This window comes from Gopherus evgoodei, chromosome 3 (assembly GCF_007399415.2).
Source record: "Gopherus evgoodei ecotype Sinaloan lineage chromosome 3, rGopEvg1_v1.p, whole genome shotgun sequence".
In the NCBI taxonomy this organism is placed as follows: Eukaryota; Metazoa; Chordata; order Testudines; family Testudinidae; genus Gopherus; species Gopherus evgoodei.
The window spans coordinates 187695216-187721779 of NC_044324.1; the positions used below are offsets into that span (position 1 = coordinate 187695216).

The window sequence follows — 26564 nt, forward strand, 5'->3', positions numbered from 1 at the left end:
CCCCCCTAAAAGTTTTGATGTTTTTTATTGTTTCTTTGTTATAGTTAATATATTGCCACAATGCCTAAAGTCACAGCAGGTTACATCAAAACCAAGACAATAGTGCACACTGGAACAATGCTGTTGCATTATTTTTTTGGGGGGAGGGAGGGGGTTGAGAATTAATTATTTTCTCAGGCATAATGCTCATCATTGATGAAATTCACCCCATGTAAAGAACAAGTACAAGACCTAAACACTATTTAATTCCCAAAATAGGACCTAAGTGAGATTTCAGTGACCATTGGCCTTGTGCTGGTCCTCTGCAGAAGGCCGAATATCACTCAATATGCGCAGACAAAATAATGTGCCAGTATCGTTTTGAAAATATAGTCCTAAGAGTTTTACTCAGCACCACAGGGATGAAGGAAGCAAGCAAGTGTGTCCTCTGGTTTTAAAATAACAACTTTTAGCAGGGGAAACCCAAATTGCTATCCAGCCTCTTGCCTTATTTATGCAGAACTGAGGAGTATGGACTGAACACTGAGGGGAAACTAGGTGGCCTTCCCACATGATAATGTGTTAATGACTAGGAACATGCTTGTTTGCACTTCCATGCAGTCACCCACACTGCCTTACACAATCTTTTACACGTACTTGCACACATGAAAGCTAATAGTTTTCATAAACTGAAACCTAAATTAACTTACTAAAGGAAGTGGAGGACCCCAAATGTTTTTGCTCAGATACCACGTGAAACAAGATTTTGTTTTTTATTTTAAGCAGGTCATCCACATCATTTGCATCTCTTGCAGCATTGTTGTTCCTGTCTAATTTCGTGGTCTCACTTTCTCTGTGTAACTACTACAGCACTAACTTTATGTCTACCAGAACCTGCATCAGCCTTTGCCAGAACCACTCAGGGGAACTTAGAGGCATACATAACTTTTCTGATGGGTGTGCTTATCTTGTTCTGTCAGTGAAAATTACCTTTGTGGACACATTAAGGAGACAACCACTGAGTCACAGAAATGAGATAACTCAGACACACCCAAAATCTGCAAAAACAGATAATGGGTACTGTGAATACAGCTTGTAGTGCTGTACAGTTGTGGTGGAAAATGTTGATATTTGTAGCTTATTCTTCAAGAAATGACAACTATGTGAAGAAGATGGATCTTTGTCTACTATACCTGTCCTTGCTGCATTTGCCATCTTTGATTTGCCTCTTTGAAATGGAAGGAAACATTTTCATGGGCTTTGGTGGTGCTTAAAGAAAGAATGGTTTGATTCTTTTAATTTTTGTGTGTGAATCTATTGCTTTTGAGTGGTGGTGGATTGACAGCAAAGGAGATTGAAATAGCAGCGTGCATTTCTTCATACTGTTTTACTATGCTTCATTCCTGACCTGGAAAAAGCCATATTTGTGAATGAGAGGATAGTTCATTCTACATGGCTCATTCAGTCCTTGCCCTCTTTGCTCGGACTGTCATCAAGGTTGCTAATTACAGTAATGGGTTTGCGATGTGGCTACTTTTGCTCTGGGAACTGATCAAGCTCATTTGATATAGACCATAGCGGAGCCATAAGATAACTACTTATGGCTACCTTCAGCTTGGTCTGGATATGAACCAAACAAACCACAGACCTTCTAACCCCCCTCCACCCACACATACATACACTTTTTAAAAAAAAGAGAAAAACAGTTAAAATATTTTTGTTATATTGTGACCTATACAAAACCAAACCAAAACAGAAAAATCCACCCCACTTTTTAAAATGGGGTTCAGATATGTTTTCACCAAAGCTTAATTTATTTATTTTAATTGCAGGAACCTAAACCTGAATTTTTTAAGTGGTGCCTGTTTGTAGTCTTTTTGGATATGGCTTACTCAAAAAGAACCTCATGGAAAACATGCTTTGCTAATCTTACAAAATCTTCAGCTCTTGCCATCTCGCAGTTTCCCTTCACAAGGTCTATAGAGTTTTTTGTAGCTTTCAAAGCTTTGTTTTTACTGAAATAATAAACACAGTGTAAGCAAACATTTTAAAGTTTCAGAATCTCTCCTGGGAACTCCTTCCTCCTGTGGTCTCTTATCATCCAAGATGGCTACTTTGAACAGGGTAGAGAGAGGACTACAGCTGTCAGATATCTGGAAGAACAGTACCACAGAGGGTAATGTGTAGAAATGAAGCCAAACAAATACTCTGGATGTAATTCAGAACTTTTGGGTGCCCAAATACAGATCCAAATATTGTGACTTGGGACCATCTCCAATAATTGGTGACTGAAAACCATCCTTTTTACACACTAAAATAAAGCGTTTCATAGCTGTAAATTTGCACAAAAAGATTTATTTATACTGAACACATTTTAAAATTTCAAAAATGTTCGGGGGCGTCCATCTTCTGAAGAGTGCAGTCAATATGGTTGACACTCTCAGCCTTAAAAGCTTCTTTATAGCACAGTATTTAACATGGCAGTACTTTTAAGATAAAGACACTTTTAGAAAAGTTCATTTACTCTGGTGTGTTCAAATCACATGGTGCTGCCCCTTTGTAGTTTCTATGACGGTTGTTTCTAGTCACTTGTATTCCCTAAGGGCAGAAACAATGGCTCCTTCCTTTAGTCTGCCTCCAATTCCCTCAGCTCTGGCACAGAGGTGAAGAATCATTGATAAAGATGTTCCCTTGCCCGTTAGTGCCTAAGATGAACTTGGAAATCTTGAGCCTGGAAATATCTCACTTGATCATGCCAGCAGGAACTTCTCCAGCTGATTATTTGTTCAGCACCAGGGTTTCTGAGCTGCCATATAACCATGCAAATGCCTGTTTGTGCTTGCAGTAGGTGGATGTGAAAATTTTGCAGGTGCCAACCTTTGTTAATCTGTCCCTAAAATTCTTCTAACTCCTTAGGGCTAGATCATCAGACTTTTGCATTCTGAGTGCTCAACAGGCAGTAATGTGGGAGAGCCATTCTCAGGGGAAGGCATCTGTGCCTTCTTCAGCATAGTTTGTATAAGGCACAAAGTGTGAGGGATAAAAAAAAATTCCAAACCCTTATTTGCTCTGATCTGATCTCTCTTTTGGTGGCAATTAGAACTAATCATGGCCTTTAGGACTCAGCATTCATCTAACAATTTCCTGTTCTGTTTCAGGAGTCTCAAAATTAAAGTGAGAGCTAAAAAACCCACAAAACTTACCTTTACCTAATTTTTCTCCATTCTAACCTAAGTTTCCACGGAAACAGGGTTGAAAAAGCCACTGGTAGCCAGCAGGCAGCCAGCAGCTGAGAGTGAGAACTCTCCTTTGTCACTTTCCACTACTGGCTGTCTGCTGGGTACTCAAAGTGCCAGTTTGCAAAGCCACCTTGGTTTGTAAAATATGCACTATGTTCAATTTGAAGGAAAAATAATAAATTAACCAACTCTTTTCCCCCCTTGGATTGGTACAGTAAGTTCCAGGAGGATAAATGAGCTAATGCGTTCTGATCTGTTCAGTTACACTGATACCTACATAGGAGGGGGTCGGGCTCTTGGAGGGAGCTTGGGTGTGGGAGGGGATGTGGGTTCTGGGAGGGAGTTTGGGTGGAGCAGGTCAGGCTCTGGGAGGTAGTTTGGGTGCGGCGTTTGGGCTCTAGGCTGGGGCAGGGGGTTGGGGTATGGGGGAGGGTCAGGGAGTCGGTGCTTACTTTGGACAGCTCCCGAAAGTGACTGGCACACCCCTCTGGCAGTGGCTCCTAGGCGGAGAGTCCAGAGGGTCTCCATGCACCGCTGCCCACAGGCATCGCCCTCACAACTCACATTGGCCACAGTTCCCAGCCAATGGGAACTGCAGAGTTGGTGCTCAGGGTGGAGGCAGCATGTGAAGTCCCCCTCCCAAGGGACCACAGGCCGAGGGACCTGTCAGCTGCTTCAGGAAACGGCTGCTGCACTGCCATCAGCAGGGGGCCCCTTTTAAATTGCCCAGGCCCTGGGGCAATTACCCCCTTTGCCTTCGCCTCTTCCCCCCCCAACCCCCCATTGGCAGGCCTGTAATTGATCCTCAGTTAAATATCAAGAATAGTGTGTGAATGGAAATGGCTTTTGATTAGAAGTAGGATAGAGCTGCTGGAAAACTGAGGGGTCTTTTTGGTCAAGACCCACACAAAATAGAGATAAGGATACACAAACTGACATAATCAGAATAGACCCTTCACCCCCCAATGCAGGTGTTTTACCCATAAATGTTTATCTCCTTTCTTTTATGAATAACCAGAAAATGAAAAAAAGGGGAACAGATTCTGTTTAAAAGAGTGAGCGAGCTTTGAATCTTTGCATAGGGTCATGTTATAAATGTTTCACAAATTCCAATGCTAATTACAGATTTTGATTGGAAGCAAAGTGCTGAAATTCTTCATGACAGCCACACAATACAGCCGCCTTCATAAACAAAACAGAACTTTGAACATATGTGCATTTTTGGCTATTATTAAATGTCTAGAATTAAATAACTTATCACCTATGAGAGAATAGGTGTTGACAGAGTCAGTACTGGTGTGTTTTTAAGCTTGCCTAAGGCAACATAGCTGGCATTGAAGTTAAGCTTGGCATTCTTTCACCCCCTCCCTTCTCCCTCAAGCCCAGGAGAATGCTCACTTCATCAATGAGACTTGTCTGCCAGACACAACAGAGATCCTTGAATTCGCTACATTTATTTTTCAGTTTTGTATAGCAGTCAGATCAACAATGCTTTGATTTAACTATATGATACACAGGTGTTAAGGGCCAAAACATATAGAGCTATTCCAGTGGCTCTGGTTCAGAATATACTGTTTTTTGGTAATCTAGTAATGAGAAGCCGTGTAGACTGTCTTTATGTTTGAATAAAGATATAGTTCTTCAGCTTCAAGATTTCAGAACTAAAGAAGATGCATAATAGTCAAACATGTTTCAGTATTTTTGTATCTTTCTTTTAAAATGTGTATATATATATATTTTAAAACAATTTTATATACCACATAATAATTTTAATGCTTTAAAAAAATCCAAAGATGAAAAAATGTAAGTCTAATTTTTTTAATCTTTTTTTTCCTCTAGCGTTTTACGATGGGATAATGAGACAGATGTCTCTCAACTGGAAGGACATTTTGACATTGTTATGTGTGCTGACTGGTAAGTACATAAAAATCATAAAACTCATGTTAGAAAAAATAGCTTTGCTGGAGTAATTGTACTGTGCTGCTTGCTGATGGCTAAGCAAAGTCAACAAATGAAGCACAAAGCCACCTTAACCTCAACAAATTAATATTCATCTCCATGTGACAGTTATAAGGTAGTCTTCTATCACACAGTAACTTCTACCACATTATTTCCCAAAGATTGATTTTGAGAAGCATTTCCATTTTCTGGAATTGCCTCTGTTTCATGCTTGACGTATCAGTAAATGGACGACTTAGGCAAATTGCAAATAATTATGGCTCAGTGAGGAACAGTCTGGAGAAAAGGGAGTTTATCAACACAAACAGCTCAATTAGCTTACTTCTTAGGAAAGATCTGACTATTGATATAAGGGGATGTATATTTTGCTCCCCAGAAAATCTTTGCAGAGGAAAAAGATTTTCTAAATCTTTTTACATCACATTCTGTTTCTTAAATCAATTCAACAACAGTATTGATAAGCATAAACTGAAAATGGTGGTCACATTATTACACAGGTAAATATTGTTAATAATAAAAGAATGCTTAGTAAAAATTAGAGCACAATACTTAATTTGTGACTGAGTGGCTTTATGTTAAAATCTAATAAGGATTCTATTTAAATATATCAATAGATTTGGCTGTGGACACAGACCAATTTTTGATATTGATGGTGCAGAATCATCCTGTCCTCTGAGTGACTGCATGCCCACTTTCAAAACAGTGCATTCTTAATTATAAATGAAGAAAGCTAGAAAATGTAGGTGCGAGTTTCAGTTAAAAAGTGGGAAGATAATTTTAAAATAAATCTTCCTTTACATAATTCATGTTTGTTTTTGATTCTTTAAATTGCTGTAACAGAAAAAAATGTTTCTATTCTGAAGCATATCATTATTGTAAGAGTCCAAATTCTGAACATAATGACTTCACAGCATATTTGAATTCAGCAGTATTATGATTCTTACTAAGAAATAATTAGAAGGAAAAGGGGTGGAGGGATGGGAGAAACTGTTTGTTGTCTTTCTAAACAATGCACTTTTAAATTGGCTTCTCAGAAACATTTTCACTGTGTTTGGTGGGGGAGGCGGTTGCTTTTGTTTTTTAAGAAAAAGACTTTTTTTTTCAGAAAAAATATTGATTTTGTTTAAGGGGTAAAGAGTATTTATTCATCTTTCGTCCTTTACGGCTACCTACCTACTGAATGCAACAGTGCTTCCTTTCTGTTAGCATTTAATTTCATAAAAGTTCTTTGTTCCCAGAAAGGACAGAGATGGGTTTCTAACTAATCGCTGATAATATGCCTCAGAGATGCATCATCTGATTAAAATAAGGAGCTAAACAACACCATATGATTTCAGCAAGTAATTTAGTAAATGCCTTCCTCACCAAATATTAGAATGGATACTCCAGGTTTCATTGCACAGATGAAGTTAATGCAGGGCAGGATTAGATCAGATTAAGTATGAAAGTCAGATCAGAGTGCTGGCGGACATGAGCAGGAGGACAGTAGTCTTCTCGGAGGCTTAGACAAGGCTCGCATATGGATGTTTTCCAGATTATGTGGGTGAAGCAAGGTCTTGCCAAGAGATTTAGAGTTAAATTTGTTCTTCACACAAATATCAAAACAACCTGGCTCTTGTATTCTTGATACTCACACCATGTCATCCTATTTGTACTGGGGAGAATAGCAGAGGGAGCCTGACTTAAGTCATTTTTTCATTAATATTCTTGCCTAATACTCTACCCACCCTGTTTGGAAATAGTGTATTTTCATTAGGAAATGAAGGATCATACATTACAGATAAAATACCTAATGCATTTTCAATTTCTGGGGTTTGTACATTCATTTTGAAGCATTTAAGATTCAGGTAAGTGCATAAATATGTATATATTTTTAATAAATAGCTACATGAGGGTTCATTTAAAACACAGATTTTTATAACAATTTACCTTTGCATTTAATGCTCCTAATGCCAAAATGCAAATATACATCCAATCTTCAATAAGCATGAAATCACTGTAATGTTTCTCACTTTTTAAAAATCCTTGTTTCAATAACAGAAACCAATAATTTATCTGATATGTTGCCAGAGTTAGTTAAAAAATGTAGAATAAATTTATCGAAGTGTCATCTTTTTATTTTCATGTTTTTCTCTCCCAAAGTAAAGAATCCCCTCAGAATTGCTACAGGTATTTTAGTTTTCTGAGTTTTGGGGCAGCCATTCCAGAGGAAAAGAAATCACTTTCCATAGAGTTCTTCAGGTGAAACCTAAAGTATGCAGTGATAAAAATAGATAGACTATATGGCATTTAGACCTATCATATAGGTCACTGTCAGTCGATAAGATCTGAGATTAGAATAGAGAAATATAAAGCAAAAATCTGGGTTCAAATATTAGGTACAGTCTGTCTGGTTCTCTGAATAGCTAACCAGTGGTACTGCTTGATCCTATTTACATAAAAACAAGCTCTATTCATTCCAGACCCACACTGAGGTTCAAGTAAAAATATACATGATTACAACAAGCAGCAATTTGTTTATATTCTTAAATCATTCATAAACCTTGTGTGCAGGGGTGGAAAATAAGTTATTTCTCTGAACAGACAGCCTATTAGTTCACAGCTACATTTACTAGCCCAACTAGATTATAAAATAAATAAGAGGCAAACTGTGAAAGCTAGTTAGTTAACCATTCAGGATTTTGACAATAAAAATAGTTTCATAGTTCAGCAGCTCCTAAAAATAACTTGCAAAATGTCACCTTTGAGATAAAAACAAGGGGAAAATATTGGAGAGGCCATATCTGTGATAAAGTTGCTCTTGAAAAGACATCAATATACTGGAGTATTTTACTCTTGTGTCCCTAACCTCAGGCTCTTGTGGGGGGGAAAGGGGACTCCTCAGGCCCACAGGACTTTCAGTGGCACATGTCTTGGGGTGCAATAAATGCAGGCATAGGAATTGTAAAAGTGAGATTGAATAGAATAGAGGAGAGAGAAAGAGATGGGTCCACTCTGTACAGGCCACAAAGAAGACTCTTCTTAGGTTCTTGAGTGCCCCAGATTTCTGGACTTACTGAAAATACAGGCTATATTATTTTGCTGATTAGATTTTAATTAAAATATAATTAAATGAGAAAGAGAAACCTGGGGAGGGTGAGACTGACATCAGGGTAAAGGGAAAAATCACTGGCCTTTCAATTTTCTGTTCTAAGCAGTTATGATTGGACTATAGGCTCAGACTAAACATATCCCATCATATCCCAGACTAAATAGTCCCATCAAAGTCAGTAAGACTATTCCTGTGTCTAGGCACATGCATAAGTATTTGCATGATCAAAGCCTAGGGGCCCAAATCCACATTCCCTTCACTGCCAAATTTCCCCCTGAAGTCACTGAGGGGTGTGATTCTCTGGGAATGCAGGATTGAACTCCAGTTACTGATTGACTCCATGACATTGGCATGCACTATATTATATTTAATACACCTCTACCCTGATATAACGCTGTCCTCGGGAGCCAAAAAATCTTACCGCGTTCTAAGTGAAGCCGCGTTATACTGAACTTGCTGTGATCTGCTGAAGTGTGCAGCCCTGCCCCCCTGGACCACTTTACCACGTTATATCCGAATTCGTGTTATGTCGGGTCACGTTATAGAGGTGTATAAGAATTCCTTTCTACAGGAATGCAGTAAGATCTCTGTCCTTGAGGTTAGAGGAACATGTCATAGTTCATTTTAAGATTACCTTTGTACATGCATTTCAGTTGCAGTGAAATCTGATGGTTTGGAAATAAGAATTTTTATTTTTTTACCTAATAAATGTTTTTCAGAGTATGACAGCTCTACAGTTGAAGCCGTACAAAAAGATAAATGACTCTATAGATTAGATGCTGCACATGATTGTAAATCGTGTCTGAAGTACCATCTGTAAACTATCCCATTGTACTTAGCTTTTGCTGCATATGCAAAAGGAAAAGAGAGTTGACCTGATAGCCTATAAAATATAAACATATGCCCACTGTTCAGAGGCACTAAGACCCAAGAAGATGGGGTAAAGTATATCAGCCTTAACCTTGTTTTTCTTTGTTGTAGCTTACCATTACTTCCACACAGTTTTTGTGTAAGCATTTTTTCTTTTGTTTTAATGGTAGGTTTTCTTAAAAGGAAAACATGCAGGAAAAAGTATTGTTTTAAAAAAATAAAAAGAAAAGATGGAGCTGATACTGGTGGCCTATAATTTCACATAGATGTAATACAATAACCACACTGGCTAAGAGCCAGTAACCCTGCTCCAGCTTCTTTACTTCTTGGACCAAACACTTCTGTCCTGACCTATAAAACATTTTCTGTTCCTATCCTGGGCCTCTGCTATTAGAGACTTCCTATTACAGAAATCTGAGGCATTTTGTTATGTGGACAAAAATCCATTAGGAGCTTGATTAAGAAGACTACCAAATTTGAAGTGCGGTGTCCAGAAATGACAGACAAGAGCAATAGTGTACCACTTAGCTCAGGGATTCTCGCAACAATTTTTTTGGTGGCCCCAGAGTGCGCTGCATTGACACTTTTCCCTAAAATTATTTATTTTTCCTAAAGTTAATAAAGTAATATGCACATATATACATCCAAATCATTGTAATTTATTTATGTAAAGTTTTAGGTTTCTTTTTGCAGACTCAGTAATAAAAATACTGTAATGCACAGTTATTTCTATTCTTTACCGGACCTAACAGAATAGAAACACAAATAAGGTGCTTTGCACATTCTTGTCTTTTGTTTTCTTTTGCTTTTTTGGTAAAAGTGGTTGCCTATACAAAAATTCTGAAGTAAATCTAAAAATGCTTTGACATAATAGAAGTCCAAACAATAATGAAAACCATATCTGGGCAGCTTGGGTCTGGGGAGGGGAGAGGACAGGAGGCATGCCTACAGCTGGCCTGAGGCTTCTCCAGGCAAGTAGCAGGGCTCGGGGCTTTGGATGGCCTGGAGCTCCTCTGGCCAAAGGAGGTGGGCACTCTGGGCTTCGGCCAGCCTGGACCTCCTCTGCACAGGTGTGTGTTTATGTGTGGGGTTGGGGAGGGGTCATGGGGCTTCAGCCAGCCTGGAGCTCCTCTGCGCAGGTGTCGGTTTGTGGGGGTGGGGGGGGGGTTGGGGCTTCATCCAGCCTGGGGCTCCCCTGCGCCGGTGTGTGTTTGTGTGCAAGCGGATGGATCTCGGGGTTCAGCCAGCCTGGGGCTCCTCCAGCCGAAGGGGGTGGGGTGCTCAGGGCAGCAGGCTTGTGGCTCCAGCCACAGAGGTGGAGGGGGGGAATCTTGGGCTCTGGCTGCTGGGGGGAAGGAGCATGGGCAGAAGGGGTGGAGAAAGGGGCTAGCCTCCCCAATGGGAGGCTCCACCTGCTGCCCATGTGTCCATCACTCACCTTCTCATCCCCTCGCCCGCCGCTCACCTCTGGATCCCTCCTCAGTTCCCCACCCACCACTTGCCTCCTCTTACCCTCTCACCTGCTGCTCACTCCCCTGCCACAGACACCCCCCTGCCCCACTCACTGCGTGGCTCACCGCTCACCTCCTCACTCCCCTGGCCACAGTCAGACTGCTCGCCTCCTCACCCTGCTCCTGGCTCGCTGACAGACCCCCTCGCCCACCTCGTCACCCTGCTGCTGGCTCGTCACCTGCCTCGTGCATCCTCCCCCCACCCCCACTCGCCTCCCACCTCCTCACTCTGCTGCTGGCTCACTGCTCGCCTCCTTACTCCCCCACCAGACCTCCCCCTGCCACTCGCCTCGCCAGTTGCCTCCTCACCCCCCACCTCCTCACTCCACCCCTGCTCACCTCCTCATTCTCCCGCTTGCAATCAGACCTCCCCCCCCCGCCCACCTCTTCACCCTGCTGCTGGCTTGCCACTCGCCTCCTTACTCCCCCGCCCAGTCCCCCCTTCCCGCCGCTTGCTTCCTCATGCATCCCCCACCAGTCGCTCACCCCTCACTTGCCTCCTCACCTTGTTCCTTAAGCATTATGCATCCCACCGGTGTCTCCAGAGAGGCAGCACATGAAGGAGCAACAGGGAGGGAGGAGAGGGGCTGATGCTCTTCCCGCCCCGCCGCCCCCCCCCCCCCACACTGCCCAGGCCGCAGGGAAACTCTCTGGTGGCCGCATTTGAGAAATGGTGACTTAGCTTCACTGAGAGGTGCTGAACCTGAAAAATTCTTTTTAGGGGCACAGTTTCAGCATGTAATGCTGGTAGCTAGCCACATAAATCCTATTGGTGTTAATATAGAAGTTGTGTGACTTAATCCCTATGTACGGTCCAAATCCTGTGCCAGTTCAAATCCTGTGCCAGCCCCTATCCATGACACAGATCTTCCAACTGCTCCATCAGGCTTTGAGGTACTCGGAGTCTGCGCTAATGCTGAGGGGGTAGAAGCATTCTCTGGGATGGTTGCATAACACTAACATGGCCTCCCAGTCTATCCCTTCTCCAGGGTCTGAGTAGGTGGCTTTCTGAGTAACAGATTGGCAGCCAGGGTACTAGGTTACAATGTCAGTGGAAGCTGAGTCTTTAAACTATCCCGGGGGGGGAGTAGAGAAGGGGCTGGGATGTACAGATATTCCATCCTATCTGACTTTCCCAAGCAAAGGTCCATCAGGGCTAAGTTTCCAACACTTACTCAAGCAATCAGAGAAGAGGACTGAGATACCCACTCCAGCTTCCCTTGCCCCAGTGGGTTGCACAGTTAGGTTTTTAGCAGTTTGCATGTAAGGAATCCATTATTTACCTGTAAACTAGGACCAGGGTCTGTGTCATTAAGAAAACTTGCGAAGAGACAGTAGAGAACAGAGCTATGCAAAATGAATTTTACTTTAGGCAAACTCAGCAAAAAATCATGTTTTCACTTACTACTTTCCAAAAATAAAAATAAAATACAATAATAAAGGGACAAAATGATGTTTTTCCTCATGTTATTCTCTTGTCAAAGATCTCAGCAAGTCTTATAAAGTCTTCAAGCATATGTTGGTTCAGGCTGGAAGAAAATTATTTATTTTGAAAGAAAGCTTTTTGGGTGGCGGTTTATACACCTGTATGCCACCTTTTTATCTTCGAGACAGTTGAAGTCCTGATAAACTGGTGTGCCCTGCTGTCTATCCTTCTAGTGACCTACCTGAGGTGGATGTGATTAAAACTCCCAGCAGTCAGTAAAGATGTTCTCAGCAGCTTCAGTGATTTTTATTTAAATGAGTTTTTGTTCAAGTATTCCAGTGAAGTTAATTGAGGCTGAAGGATAGCCATTGTAGCTATTGCAAATTATAAACAACTCATGTTTTGGCCCACCACTAGCTAGACTAATACTAGCCAACACCTGGTTACCTGAGCAGGAATTTCAGAAGGATGGTACAAGGAAAATGTTTTTCCAGCCAAGATCTATACGGCCCAAAATTCTTCAACAAAAGATGCTTCATGAAGACCTTACAGCAGAAGGGGCAGTGGTTATGATGCAGAGTCTTGAGTAAGAGGTGTCATATTTAGGAAAAATGAGAGGATCCTGAAGGCTTGGGGATCTGTATGTAGTTATCTGCTCATGATAAGTTCCTTTAACAAGTTCTTTCTTCAATTTGTATGTGAAATTTTATGATTAAATGTCGAGGATGTCCGGTATATATACATGTTACATGTTAGCTGTAAGTCCTTTCTAAACATTCAGCTTTCAGTATAAAATCCACTTTCACGTCGCTCGCTATCACTTTAAAAATTCAGCAGATTCTTACTTGTTCCACTCCAGTGTGCAGCCACATGAAGGAAGTTGGGGCCCAGTCACTGGAAATGTGCTTGTCCTAACGCCACGCAGAATGACCACAAACAGGATAGTGTGAGAGAAAGGGAATTGTCTCCTTCATTCCATCCCCAGCAGTTGCATTGTTCTTAGGTGCAATTTTGGATTCACCACGTGAAGAAAACTCACGTGGCTACTTCTGAAGCTTTAAAAGCTTTATTTCTCTTGATGGTGGTTTTATGGCTTCAAAATAGTCCACAATCTTTCATGCCTCTGACAAGCAATTCCAGAGGCATCCCACAAATTCTGTAAAGTTCTGGAGCTTGCCCTGCAGGCCCAACCCCAGTGAAGTCTGACTGAACCGTACTCTACTCATTGAATCAGGAACAGACTCTTCAGCCTCTCAGTCAAACATGCATCTGAAGAAGTGAGTATTCACCCACGAAAGCTCATGCTCCAAAACGTCTGTCAGTCAAACAGTGAATTCTTAATTTACTGCATCTCCTCTACTGAATTCTAATAAAACCTTTAAGAGTGGGGCTAATGGCTGCGGGGATTGGTAATGGGAAGTGATAGTTTTGTCACTTCTCAGATGCTCAGCCTCAGGAGTTGTTCTGAATTTCACTATTGCCCGCAACTCTATTTCTGCAGTATTAAACCTTTCATTTTTTAAAAAGGACAATATTAGAAATTGAAGGTCTAAGGTATCTAAGGTACTTTTACGGTCTCCATGACAGTAGTGGCACAGAGAGACGAAGGTTCAGGTTCTCAAATGCATTTAACTCCCTAAGTCTTAGTCTACACAGTAATTAAATATCTATGGCTGGCCTGGTTCAACTGACGCCAGCTCATGGAATTGTAAAATTGCTGTGTAGACATTCTGGCTCAGGCTGGTTTCTGTTTAGACATTCTGGCTCTGGATCCTACGGGAGGGGGTGGAGGAAGTTTCCCAGAGTTCAGGCTCCAGCCCAAGCCCTAAGGTCTACACAGCAATTTTTAGCCCTGCAGTCTGAGCCTGTGAGCCCGAGTCAGGTGACCCAGGGCAGCTGCAGCTGGCTGTGGGTCTTTTGTTCTGACGTAGACATACACTTTGTAACTTTCCCAAGGTCACATAGAAAGGCTGGGGCACAGTAGTGAATGGAACCCAGGTCTTGATTACAGGTCCCTAACCGCTGGAGCATAATTCCACTCTATCCTTCCTCTAAGTCAGGCACCCAAATACTAATCTAACCTGATTTTCTGAATGCTTGGCACGTCTAGAAATCAGGCCACTTTGTGTACCCACTTTTTGGGTACATAACAGATGTGAAATTATAGCCAAAGTTCCTAGTGCTGAGAGTTTTGAAGAAAACTCTTCATATGTGAACTGATTCAGGACTGTCTGCCTGTATCTTCAGACACAGAAGTAATGAGACTGAAAACTTTGTGAACTGCCCTCTTCATATCAATGGGCTGTTGACTCTGAAACCTAATGATGATTTTAATATCAACAGTATTAACTATGTTATTATTGATCATCTTAGCAGAAATATCTAGCTAATCTGGGATTGTGAGCAGAGTATAGGGTCATAGATGGTATCTGAGTACACTGCCATCATTTTTTATTATCTTTCCTGCACCTTCTCTAATTTTTCAACTCGTCTGTTGTAACCGTTTCCTCCTGCAGGGAGTTGGATGGAACTTCAGTAAAGTTGCTGAAATTAGTAAAAACTGTTGAAATTGGGAGGAAAAAATAACATTTTCTGTGACCTGCCTGACTTAGTTCTTTAGACAAGAGTCTTTCCTATCTAGGTCACCAATATGAATGCAGGCCAGGTTAGTAATGACTGTAAAGCATTACCGTGTGATGGCCATTCATGGGCCATGGAAACTGCACTTGCAATCTCAGTTCATCTCAAATACACAGCTATCTACAGATACCCAGTATGAGTGATTGGCACCCTTTTTGGCTGTCTCTGCACATACGCTAAGGAATTAATGGGCGTGCAGAATGAAGTACCTCTCAGTTTTAGGGGTGGTCCCTCCGGAACAGTGCTGAAGCACATTGTTAGCACCTTGTGGGGAAGCTGTCTTTGCTGTACCCATTCTGTGGGTAAATAGAGGACTCCAGTCTTGAAATATAACAATTCTGCACTGACGGTCTCTTTGTTATGTTTGAACAGTTCCTGTCACAGTGGGGCCCTGGCCTCTAGAAGCTACTGTAGCATAAATAAATAAATAAACTGACTATAAATATTTTAAAAGAAAAGGGGAAACACCTATAAGAGTAGGACACTAAGTGCAATGTAGAGTAAACTTAAAAAACAAACCAGTCCTCTACTTGGTAGTCAGACCTTTCTATACAAAAGAGCATGTGAAATGCTAACTTGGCATTACAGTATATTGATCCTGATTTCTGATAGCTGAGCTATTAAAAGACTAGTGTATATGATCAGTGAATTCCTGTCATATAAAGAACTCTTTCATGCCAATATTTTGGCTTTAGCTTTAGATAACATTTGTTGCAAGCTTCAGTTATGTTTGTTTGTTTGTTTTCTATTAAAAAGTACATGAATTGGAAGGCAATTTAGACCTCAGTTCCTCCTTTTCAGCATTGTGTAAACATATGTAATTAGCCTTGTACTTATCTGCATTAGTATCATTAGAATTGAAAACCCATTTTAATCTGGATTCTGTTCTCTTCTCAATGTCAGCCTGTTTCTGGACCGGTACAGAGCTAGCCTTGTTGATGCAATAAAGAGATTACTCCAGCCCAGTGTAAGTACGTTTCTATTTTCTCCTGAACACTGGCTTCAGAATAATTAGTCTTTGCACAATGATTGAGGGAGTAATGGAATGGCAGGATTAATGTCATGTAATACTTTAATACTTATTATGTCCAACTTCAATTGAGTCTTCTAATCTATCAGATTCTTTCCTAATCATAAACTAGGAAACTTCTTATACTTGGCCTTCTGATAAGGAACACAGTGGGTAGTAAAATAAATGAAACCGCTTCAAAGATAGCATGAGATTATTTTTATCAAAGCGTTTCTTGAGTATTTTCCTTTGATAACAATGTCTTCATATTAAAGTAAAAGTACAGTATTGAAAGTTTTTATGTTAGCTTCTGTCATTTATAATCCCTTCAAGAGTAACCTTTGCCTCTGTGTATATATTTATTGTGAAAGAACATTTTTCTTTTCATTTCTGTTTATATTAAATGAATAAAACCCTTAAATATATCTATAGCACACAACTTGTTTTCTCCATGAAATAAGCCATGTATTTACATATTATAAATGTTAGGGCAAATTAAAGTGAGGCACTGTATGAAATGCTATACATATTTCTACATTTATATATGTGGGTGAGCAAATTCCTATGTACATATAAAAGCTTAATCTGCCAGGCTGTTATACTAAACTAGGAAGACCTAGACTCAAAAGAAGGAATTAATATGCATATACTTAAAATAAACTTTAATCTCAAGAATTAAAAGCCCCAGTTCTGCACTATAAAATATACATGGTGAATGCTTTCCATAGGCATTCAAAACAGGATCTAACTGCTTGCATTTAACATGCTAATCTTCCATAAGGGAAACCTCCCATTTTAACATGAAAATCAGTGCATGTGAACAAGGCTTTTTCTAAACTGTATTTTAAAAACTCTATTCTGCTTATTTTTCATATTACAAACAATTTCCTCTATTAAAAAAATAGACACATAGACACAAACCTGAGAAGACATAAGAGTCAATAATTTTAGTCACGTAAGTAATCCCATTCACTTCTAAGCGTGACTGGAGTTCTATTCCTGCCTTTGTCACAGACTTCATCTGTGACCTAGGGCAAGTAACTTAGGACTAAATTGTTGTATTGCATGTAAACCAGTGGGGCTGTGTCCCCAGAAGCAGACGAGGAATGTGATCACCATGAAACCCTTGGACTGTTTGCAATATGAGCACTCTCTACCTAGTGAGGCCAGATCTGTTGGTGGCGTGGAAGGATGATCATTGCTTTGTCCTCTCCCTGCCCCTTCCGGGTAAGCTAGCATTGCTAGCCTTAGTGTCTGGTCCCTGCATGAGTGTACAAAGTAAGGAGCAGGAGCTCTTTTTTTTCCTGCTGCCCCAGTTTTGTGAACCTCTCTAGATTCTGGTCACAGTGTATCCCTTAACCTCTCTCTTGGTGTCTCAGTTTCCTATGTATAACATGGGGATAATACTATTTACGTCAAAGGGGTGTTGTGAGGTTTAACTCATGGTGGGTCCAGTTCAGTAAAGCATTTAAGCATGTATTTAACCCCATTCCTGTTCGGCAAAGCATTTATGTGAAATCTCAAATTCCACTGAGCCAATGGGACTTTTACACATGCTTGACTTAGTCATCATTCTAAACAATGTTATTTACATGTAAGGAAAAGCAAAATGAACTAATTCTTTCATCAGTTATAATAATTAATATTCAGTTTCAGAGTAGCAGCCGTGTTAGTCTGTATCCGCAAAAAGAACAGGAGTACTTGTGGCACCTTAGAGACTAACAAATTTATTTAAGCATAAGCTTTCGTGGGCTACAGCCCACTTCTTCAGATGCATGGAATGGAACATATATTGAGGAGATATATATACATACAGAGAGCATGAAAAGGTGGGAGTTGCCCTACCAACTCTAAGAGACCAATTAAGTAAGGAAAAAAAATTAATATTGTAGCCCTAAAATATGAGTCTAAGGCACAAGCTACCATAGCATTTCATAGGTTTTCTTTAAGTTCAGTATTACCCTTTCTCTTAAATCCCTTACATTAATTAGTCTGTTTCAACCAAGAAAACCACCATTTACTTACAGTTTATGTGTGGCCAAGCTGATAAAGACGCAAGTCAGAATTACATCTACATGGAAAATAAGAACCGTCTTTAATAGCATCAAGATGAACCAGCAGCACACATTAGAGATACAAGAGTTTCATGTTGTATGTTAAGCCATATATCATCACATTATTCCTTCTATAGCTTTTAATAAAGGACTTCAGGGAGCATAATGGACAATAAAGCTAAAATGAAAATTGAGGTAAGCACAAAATATGGGTATCCCTGTTAAGTTGACTGAAGGGGGAATTCAGCATAAGCAATAAATCCTAATTTACCTTTTAGAAAAAGTCTTTCCCCTCCCTTTGTGAAATCCCCTGGCACTTCCTGATTCATTAAGCACATCCCAAGACCTCTCATTCTTTGATAATACTTATTTTAGAAGATTTGTGGTATCAGTCATTCACAGAATGATGCATTCTGGGACATCTTTAATATTGTCGAGAAATACCAGCAGATTCCATGGAGTGGGAAGGAGAATGTTTTTTTAAAAATCCATCTTTTTTGGATGATAAATCATATAAACTAACATAACCCTTTCTGAGTTTAGCTGACTCTCCCAAAAATCCTTTCCCATACTTGGATCCAGATGGTAGTCCCTTTTGTCTATTTGGAAATGAGAACTATAATGAAGAGTCATAGATAAGGCAGAAGGGCACATAATAATTATACAATAAATTATTTCCTTGCTGTTGGAATTCAGTTATAAGAAAGACATTCTGTAGCACATTGTAACAGAGGGAAAACTAGAAACAAATTTGAGGAGTTTGATCAGCAAATTGTGTTCCATACAGCAATGCTACATATTTTATAATAAACTTCTCATTGATAATAGAATGGTTCACAAATGGCTGTGTGACACCAATTCCTTAGCAACACAGATGTCAGGCACTGGAAGTCAAGGATGTAATGTAAACTGGAATTATTCGTACTTAAATACTATCTTTAAACTGCAACCAACAGGTTGTCTTTCAAATTCTGATTTAGAGGGCTGGGGTATAAGTAGGGTACACCAAGAAAAGGTACAGATTTATGGGTGCTGTAGTATTGAAAAGCCAAAGAACCTGCATTGCTGCAGAATTGTTAAGAATTCAGGCATCTTGTAGAATTTATGTTGTTTTACTTCAGAAACTAACGACAACTTACTGCATGATTTCAAGATCTCTGGTTATAGCTAAAAACGCTATGAATGTAAATGAATTAACTCGGGGCATAATTCTTCTTCACACTAAGGCCACTTTGCACTACTCTAACAATGTAAAGCGACCATAAATTACATTTACACTGACTTCAAAGCCCTTTACCAGTGCCAGAGCAGTGTAAAGTGGCCACAATGTGACTGAGAATTAGGATATGTCTGTACTTAAAATGCTACAATGGCTGTAGTCCACCTCCCCGAAAGATGATAGCTAGCTCAAGGGAAGTATTCTTCTACTGACCTTGAACTGTCTACACTAGGGGTTAGGTCAGCATAGTTGCATCTCTCAGAGGTGTGGATTTTTCATACCCAAGAGATATAGCTTTGCTGATGTTAGTTTTCAGTGTAGCCTGTCCCTTAGGCTCTCAGTTTTTATATTGGCAAATTTCTTTTGAATGGATAGGTTTTAATTTAATGCCAATAAATAGCTTTATTTTACCACTTTTTTTGCTTGCATTGAAATATATTTTTATTTCACTGTCAGAACTTTCATTTGCTTGTAAATTTCCTTAATAACATTGTGGTTATTTAGGCTCTGATGCAGCAATGGTCTGTTCCTGTGGAGCCCTAGTGAAGTCCATGGAACTCTGCGTCAACGTAAGGTTCTGCCTGAACAGAGAAGGCAGGCTTGGGACCTTAATAATTAGTGACATATAAACCAGTAATTAGTTACAGGGACAATCAACTTGAAAATCACACTTCTGGCTTGTTTTTATCTACTTGCATTACAGTAACACCTAAGATCATTATAACTGAAAGAGATTACAGAGGTGGAAATATTTTTTCAATTTTTTCAATTTTTCACTTCTTGCATTTGCTAGCACTTTGGTCCTAATTCAGGAAAACATTTAAAATTAAGCAAGTGCTTAACTTTAAACACACTTCTTGAATTGGGGCCTTTGCGTCTAACCAATTTCCCTTCTTCCCCTATATGATCAGTCAATTCCCATTGTTGTTTTTGTTTAGGAATAGAAGAGAGAGAAACATTTTTTAATTAGCAGAAGGGCTCAGGTCATTTTATCTAAAGCTACTTTTTAACCCATTTTTTTAAATTGCCTAAAATTCAAGATTGTAGTGTTCTTTTAATAGACCAAAGAACAAAGTTGTTATTGGTCTAACAAAGCAATTAACCACAATACCTACCTGTTTTGAAGGGATTACTCTAGTTATAATCCTAATCAATGATTTGTTGTAGCATTTATAAGTTAAGGACCAGATGCTCCGCTAGAGTAAATTGGGATAGACACATTGAAATCAATTGAGCTATCCTGATTTACACCAGGGGAAGCTTTGGCCTGAAAAGTCAAATGTACCATGATTTAGATCAAATGTCATTCACATTTTTGAAGTTGTAATGTGTTATACAACTTTTCAACCCAGTTCAGATAGGTTTTTATTATGGTGTTCAGTACTAGTATGTTCATTCTAATACATTTTTTCTGATTTCATTTGAAAGGGACTAGTCGACATAGAATGTGAAAGGGAGTGTCTTCATAGAAAGCTGAGTCTAATTTTAAACTGTACTGATAGCATTATTGTGTGAGTATTGCATTCTCATAAAAATTGCTGGAATGTGGGCTGAGGGAAACAGTATGCTGGGGTCTGGCTGTGGCCAATCTTCCATACAAGAGGTTCTGCCTTTCTTTCCATGTGCTAGCTAGTGTGTTCTGCAGTCAGCAGGTTCAGACCCTGAGTGGAGGAAGTGCTTTGCAAACAGTACCCCAGTGGTGAAGGACCTCAAGAAGATAATGAGTTCCAAAGGGTGTCCCTGTCTTCTGTAACATAGAGCATTAGCAGGATGTGGAGATCTTCAGGAGATCCCCCTGAAGAGAAGACTATTTAAACGTGTGACATTGAAGAGTGTCATGTGATGCTAAAACTTTAGGAAGGTTTGGCACATTTCACTCTGATTGTGCATTTCCTTTTGTTTAATGTTTTACATCATAATCTGGGCTCATATTCTGAACTAAACTTTGCCAGAGCAATGCCACTGACTTTCTCTGCACCCAGTTACACCTTATTGTTAGTCATGGAATAACAGAAAAAGTTTAAAAAGACTTCTTATGTCCACTAGCCCATCTCTTTGCTGATTGAGGATTATTCCTTACATTTTCTAGTGCACTGTCAGATCTAATCTGAACTCTCTCCAGAGTTGGGGCAGTCACTCCTTAACTTGGGAGACTATTTACTGTTTTGTAGAGGATGTTACGGTCTTGCTGTGAGGATGTTTCCTTGATATCTGACCTAAACATTCCTTTTCTTAATTTCATCCCCTCATTCCTACTTATACCTTAACATACTATGCTAAGTAATTCCCTCCTTAGTATTTAACTTCTTCAAATATTTGTAGACATTGTTCTTGTTCATCTTAGTTGTCACATAGCCTAGCTAACCATATATCAGTCCCTCCAGCCGTTCCCCTCACCACCACTACACCCTCTCTTCTGAACTCCTTTGAGTTTCTGGTAATGTGGTTCCCAGAACTAAACCCTAAGTATCAGGGTTGCCTAGAGTTGTAGAAAGAGGAAGAATAGTCCAGTGGCTAGGGCACTAGCCTAGTCCATAGGAGACCTGAAGTCAAGTCCCTGCTCTGCCACAGACTTCATGTGTGACTTTGGGCCAGTCACCTCAGCTCTCTGTGCTTCAGTTCCCCCCTCTGTAAAATAGGACTACCTTATGGGGTGTTAGAGGATAAATACATTGCAGAGTCTGAGCTGCCACATAGGTGCCTTAGCTATCTATTTAGATAGAAACTTCATTTCCATGATGTGTTGTCTCTGAATATGTGTGTATGCATCCCAAAGTTACATGATCCCCATTATACTGCAAGAACATATCTAATTTGATATCCACTATCACCATTAAGTATCTTTCAGTGTTACAGCTTTCCAGGATCCTTCCATTCTCTTGAATTGTTCTGACCACTTTTTCCCCAGACATACTAGCATACATTTCTCAAGCTGATTATCAATTTGTTATGTCCTGCTAATTTTTCTAACTTATGTAGATCTACATATATTATTTCTTTGTCTCCTTGGTGATTACTGCACCCACCTCTCAATTTAGCATAATCTGTGAATTTCATTAACATTCTTTTTAACCTCCCATTAGTATCAATGTTAAATAAAACAGGACCTACCACTGAACCTTGTGGCACCCAACCAAATAGCTTCCTTCAGTTCCATACATTGTTGTTTAATGTTAACCTTTGTTTACAGTGATTCAGCCAGTTTTCATTCCATGTGACAGAATTCATATTGAGCCAATTTGAATTAATTTTGCAAGCAAGATTTCAAGAGATGCTTTTGCAAGTGCCATAGCCTCTGGACTAAAATGTAGTGTTGCTGTGGGGGCAGAGGAAGAGTGTCTAAAATCCATCATATCAGAATAAAGTCTTTTGTGTTCTCTTTATACAAAAGGATGAACAAAAATTTAGTTAATGGACCTTATTGTATTGCCCAGACATGAAAAATGGCGAGATCATCTTGAATGATTCAATATTTCTATGCATTAACATTTTTGTTGGCAATGTTATTGTAGTCTTGTTGGTCCAGGATATTAGAGACAAGGTGAGTGAGGTAATATTTTTAATTGGACCAAGCTCTTGAGCTTACACAGAGCTCTTCTTCAGGTCTGGGAAAGGTCCTGGGGACTAAAGGTCCTTTCCCAGACCTGAAAAAGAGCTCTATGGAACTTGAAAGCTTGCTGCTTTCACCCACAAAAGTTGGTCCAGTTAAAGATATTATCTCACCAATCTTGTCTCTCTGTATGAACAGTAAACTGTGTTTGAAATGTGATTTGCAGATATTGGGCCAAATTGTTGAGGTGCACAGGTGGTGTAAAGTACATATTTTTATTCGAAGATTGAGTCTGATTCTCCTCTAACTTCTGCTGCTTTTACACTGTTATAATTCCAAAGGGATATTCCTAATTTACCCGAATGTAAGAGAGATGAAAATTATTCCTAGTGTTTGTATGATGACTTGCTAAATTAAACTGATGGATTTTGCACTTTATGTATGTGATAAATGATTTTTCTGTGTTTTATTTAAATAACACAGAATAACAGGTATTGTGTGAAAAGGATCAAACTTATTGCAGTTGGCCATTTTCAGATGAAAATGTTTATTTGCGGTCTTCTATTTTTCAGCCCTTTAATCACAGAAATCATGCACATTCTGAATAGTTAGTTTTATGAATACAATATAAATGCTTTTCCCAGGGAAAAATTACTTTTTTCAGCAGGAATATATTAAAAGATTAGTCGGGGGTATGTTATATCTGGTTCCTTTCCAATTTTAAAAATGTGTAAATTCTCTTTTTAATGTTCTAGGGGAAAGCAATGGTATTTGCTCCACTCAGAGGACATACTTTAAACCAGTTTTGCAATCTAGCTGAAAAAGCTGGTTTCTCTGTCCAAAGACATGAAAATTATGATGAACATATTTCAAACTTCCACTCCAAGGTTAGTTTTCTGCTTGTGTTAGATAACACTTTAATCCGCATTGCATTTTGAAGAGATCATGGTCCTTTTAGCAGGTAACCTAAATGTTTGATTAAAGTACACCTTAGGTGTGCTGTTTCTGAACAGCTATTTGGTATCTGATTATTTTGTGTGGTAGAACCATCCTTTATCTTTTTCTGTCTAGAAGAGTTTTACCGAAGCATCGCCTGTTTACCTTTTTTATATAACCAGTCTCTTCATTCAGAGGAGTCTAATTTATGGGATCCATTTCTTATTTTTATTTGTTGGTTAGTCACCTATATATATCTGGCAAACTAGCCTATACATTTTAATAAAAAGCTTTCAACTTTTAACTAGGTTAAATACTGAAATAAATAGGAGGTGAATGTCTAATTGTATCATATCATAACTTAAATTCTTATCTCTGGTTGCTTTATGGCTGGGTCAGTTGGCAGCTTCAAACTGCTAAATCTCATACAGAATTTCACAGTTGTGGGGTTATATGTCAGATCGAGGCACTACAAGATTTAGGTCAAAAGCACTTATCTGAGCGTGATTTCTAAGCTTGCTTACATAAAGCTACTGTTATCAGTCTCTTTTTTTGACTATTTATAGGTGTAGGATAATACAGGACACAGAAAGGAAGGTGTTTCATAGAAAACTTTTTAGGAACCTCTTATTTTCCGGTACATATGCAGCAGTGTTTATCAAAATCATATTATTACTTTTTTTAGATCATTATTTCATACCTTAAAGAAATCCAGTGTTATGGGCCCATTTGATCTCAGATATTATTTTAACCCCTCACAGTTTTGCAAGTATTTCCCATGCAAAACACAGGCCTTCTCAGAATTTAATCTTGATTTCCTTGTGGGAAAACAGATAAATGCTATGTTTTAGATCATACCCCTGCACCATGACATAGGAATTAGATTGTATTAGAAATACATATGCACATGATATTCTAAAGGAAAAAGTCAAAGTATTTTCTTTGTGTAATTTTCACATTAATAAACTTCTCCTGTAAAAACTGACTAGCTACATATACACAAAATCACATAATTTAACTAAATTGATGCAGTGGACTTGATTCTCTTCGCACTTACATCAGCCTGTTTTACATCAGGGCAACCTTACTGACATCAGTGGAGTTACTCCTAATTTACATCAGCATCAATGAGATCAGAAAATCAGGCTGAGTGTCATCCTTCCCAACCATCAACTAGGATTTTTCCTTCTGCCATCACCTGGAAAAGGGTGCAGTTTTTCTCTTATTGTTTCTTGGTGGGCATAGTTTTTCTCCCTTTGCTCCCAGCACCTAGATCTCCAGCCATGGCATATGGGAGAAAGAGCTGTTGATATCTTCACGCAGCAATTGGCCCACAAATGAAGTGACTGTTTTTTCATGAAATACAAACATATTTTCTCTCTCTTTCTTTTCTTCTGGTGTGAGGAAAGAAAATCCTAGGGACATTTCACTGCATGGGTGCATTCTAATATGTGCTCTACCTCATGCCATAAGCTAGACACAAGAATATTTTGTGTATTAATTTTTTTTTAATTATGGGTGTCTTAACCTCATAAGAAATATAAACATAAGAAATATAAACTTCCAGACTATCTTCTGTTTTGAATGCATTTCTTGTGTTGCACAATAATTTCGTGCAGTTTAAGAGAGTGCCTCGTCAGTGTTTGCTGATGTCCAAATTCTGATCTCTCTTTCTGTCACCATGATATCTAAGTACAGAATGCCTCTCTGCCAAAGGGTTTTGTGTAGGGGAATTACATGATGGTTCAGGGATGAAATTCATCTTTCTTTCTTCTCTCTCTTGTCTCAGCCCTATATACTCACGCTCAAAACTGGAGGCAAGGCCAGGAGTGCCTGTGCAACCTGGCCAGGGCCACTGTGTCAGCCTGTGGACATGGAAGTCTGGTGGATCCATGTAGTTCACCTTGAGACAAGGTCCACACCTCCTGCATTCACACAAGAACCAGTATAGAGCTTGGCAACATGGTACAGAGAGAGCTGTGGAATCTTCCTTAAAGCCTCTTGGCTTTCCAAGGCTTCTAACTAAGTGGAAATGTGATACATCTGTTGCATTTCTGTCTTTCTTAAGCTCTGCGGGAGAGGGCAAAATTTGGCTGTAAGACGGAATTGTTTATCTTTTACAGTGCGGTAGCTATACATAGCAAACAGATTTTTGCTTCCTTTTCATTCAGAGGACAAAAATATCAACTGCTTCGGGCTTCAGTGCTGCCTCTCGCAAGATGCTGCATCATGTCACCTGAGCAAACAGGAATATAGTCTCCTTGTGTGCAGTAAATAAAGGCAAACACAGTTACATTTCATAGACTATACTGTATACTGAAATGATAATGTACAGTGGGCCAGCTTCCCAGGTAGAGCTATGCTGATTTATACCAGCCAAGAGTAAGGCTTGGTTGTTTACTTTTCTAGTTTTTGTAACCTAAGAAAACCTAAAATTCATTGTTCATTTTCACACACAATATGGGTAAATCTCTCCCATAACTTAGATAAGACAGTTAAAAACAAAAAGTCCCTGGAGGGTGTGGTAGATTAATAAGCATCTTCCTGAAGAGAGAGTATATTATAGAGAAATGAAGAGCTAGAAAAAAACTGTCATTTATCTCCATGTAAATCAAAAACACTCTGTTTTAGAGAAGCAAACATTTTTGCAGACTATTGATCCAATAATTGAACCGATGTTCTTTTTGTCACTTGTTGTAGTTTTGCATGTTTAGCAGGAATCAGTTTTCTTCGCATGTGTCTCCTTCCAAACCTCATCTTTCCCAGGATGAGCTTGCTCCCAAATGAAGGAGAGGCATTTTCCTTCAGGCTGCATGTTATCCTCTTATCCCTACTGTTTTGGAATAGAGCGTAACCAGCTGGAGAACTGTAAGAAGCCTGATAATGCAGCTATTTTCTGCTGTCCCGTCTTAATCTTGTTACACAAATGGTCATGAAGAGATTCATGAATTTTAATTTTGCCCTCTGCATTAGTGCCTCATGTCACTCATACACAGCTGCCTTCTATGGGGAGTTGTTCACCCCTCCTCCTACAACAGGGGGAAAAATTAGTTACAATCTTGGCAGTAGTGCAAGTAACAA

General features: G+C 39.5%; 1 protein-coding gene across 3 annotated transcripts in view; it reads left to right on the forward strand.

Annotated features, from left to right (window-relative positions):
* Nucleotides 1-26564, forward strand: part of CAMKMT (calmodulin-lysine N-methyltransferase) — a 361094-nt gene that overhangs the window by 329002 nt on the left and 5528 nt on the right. For 2 of the 3 annotated variants that reach the window (XM_030557680.1, XM_030557679.1), the window contains 3 exons: nucleotides 5058-5132; nucleotides 15619-15682; nucleotides 23303-23434. In XM_030557680.1, the coding sequence (XP_030413540.1) occupies nucleotides 5058-5132; nucleotides 15619-15682; nucleotides 23303-23434 (271 nt within the window). Of the gene's footprint in view, nucleotides 1-2032; nucleotides 2156-5057; nucleotides 5133-15618; nucleotides 15683-23302; nucleotides 23435-26564 lie in introns of all 3 variants that reach the window. The other variant, XM_030557678.1, reaches the window with a different exon arrangement.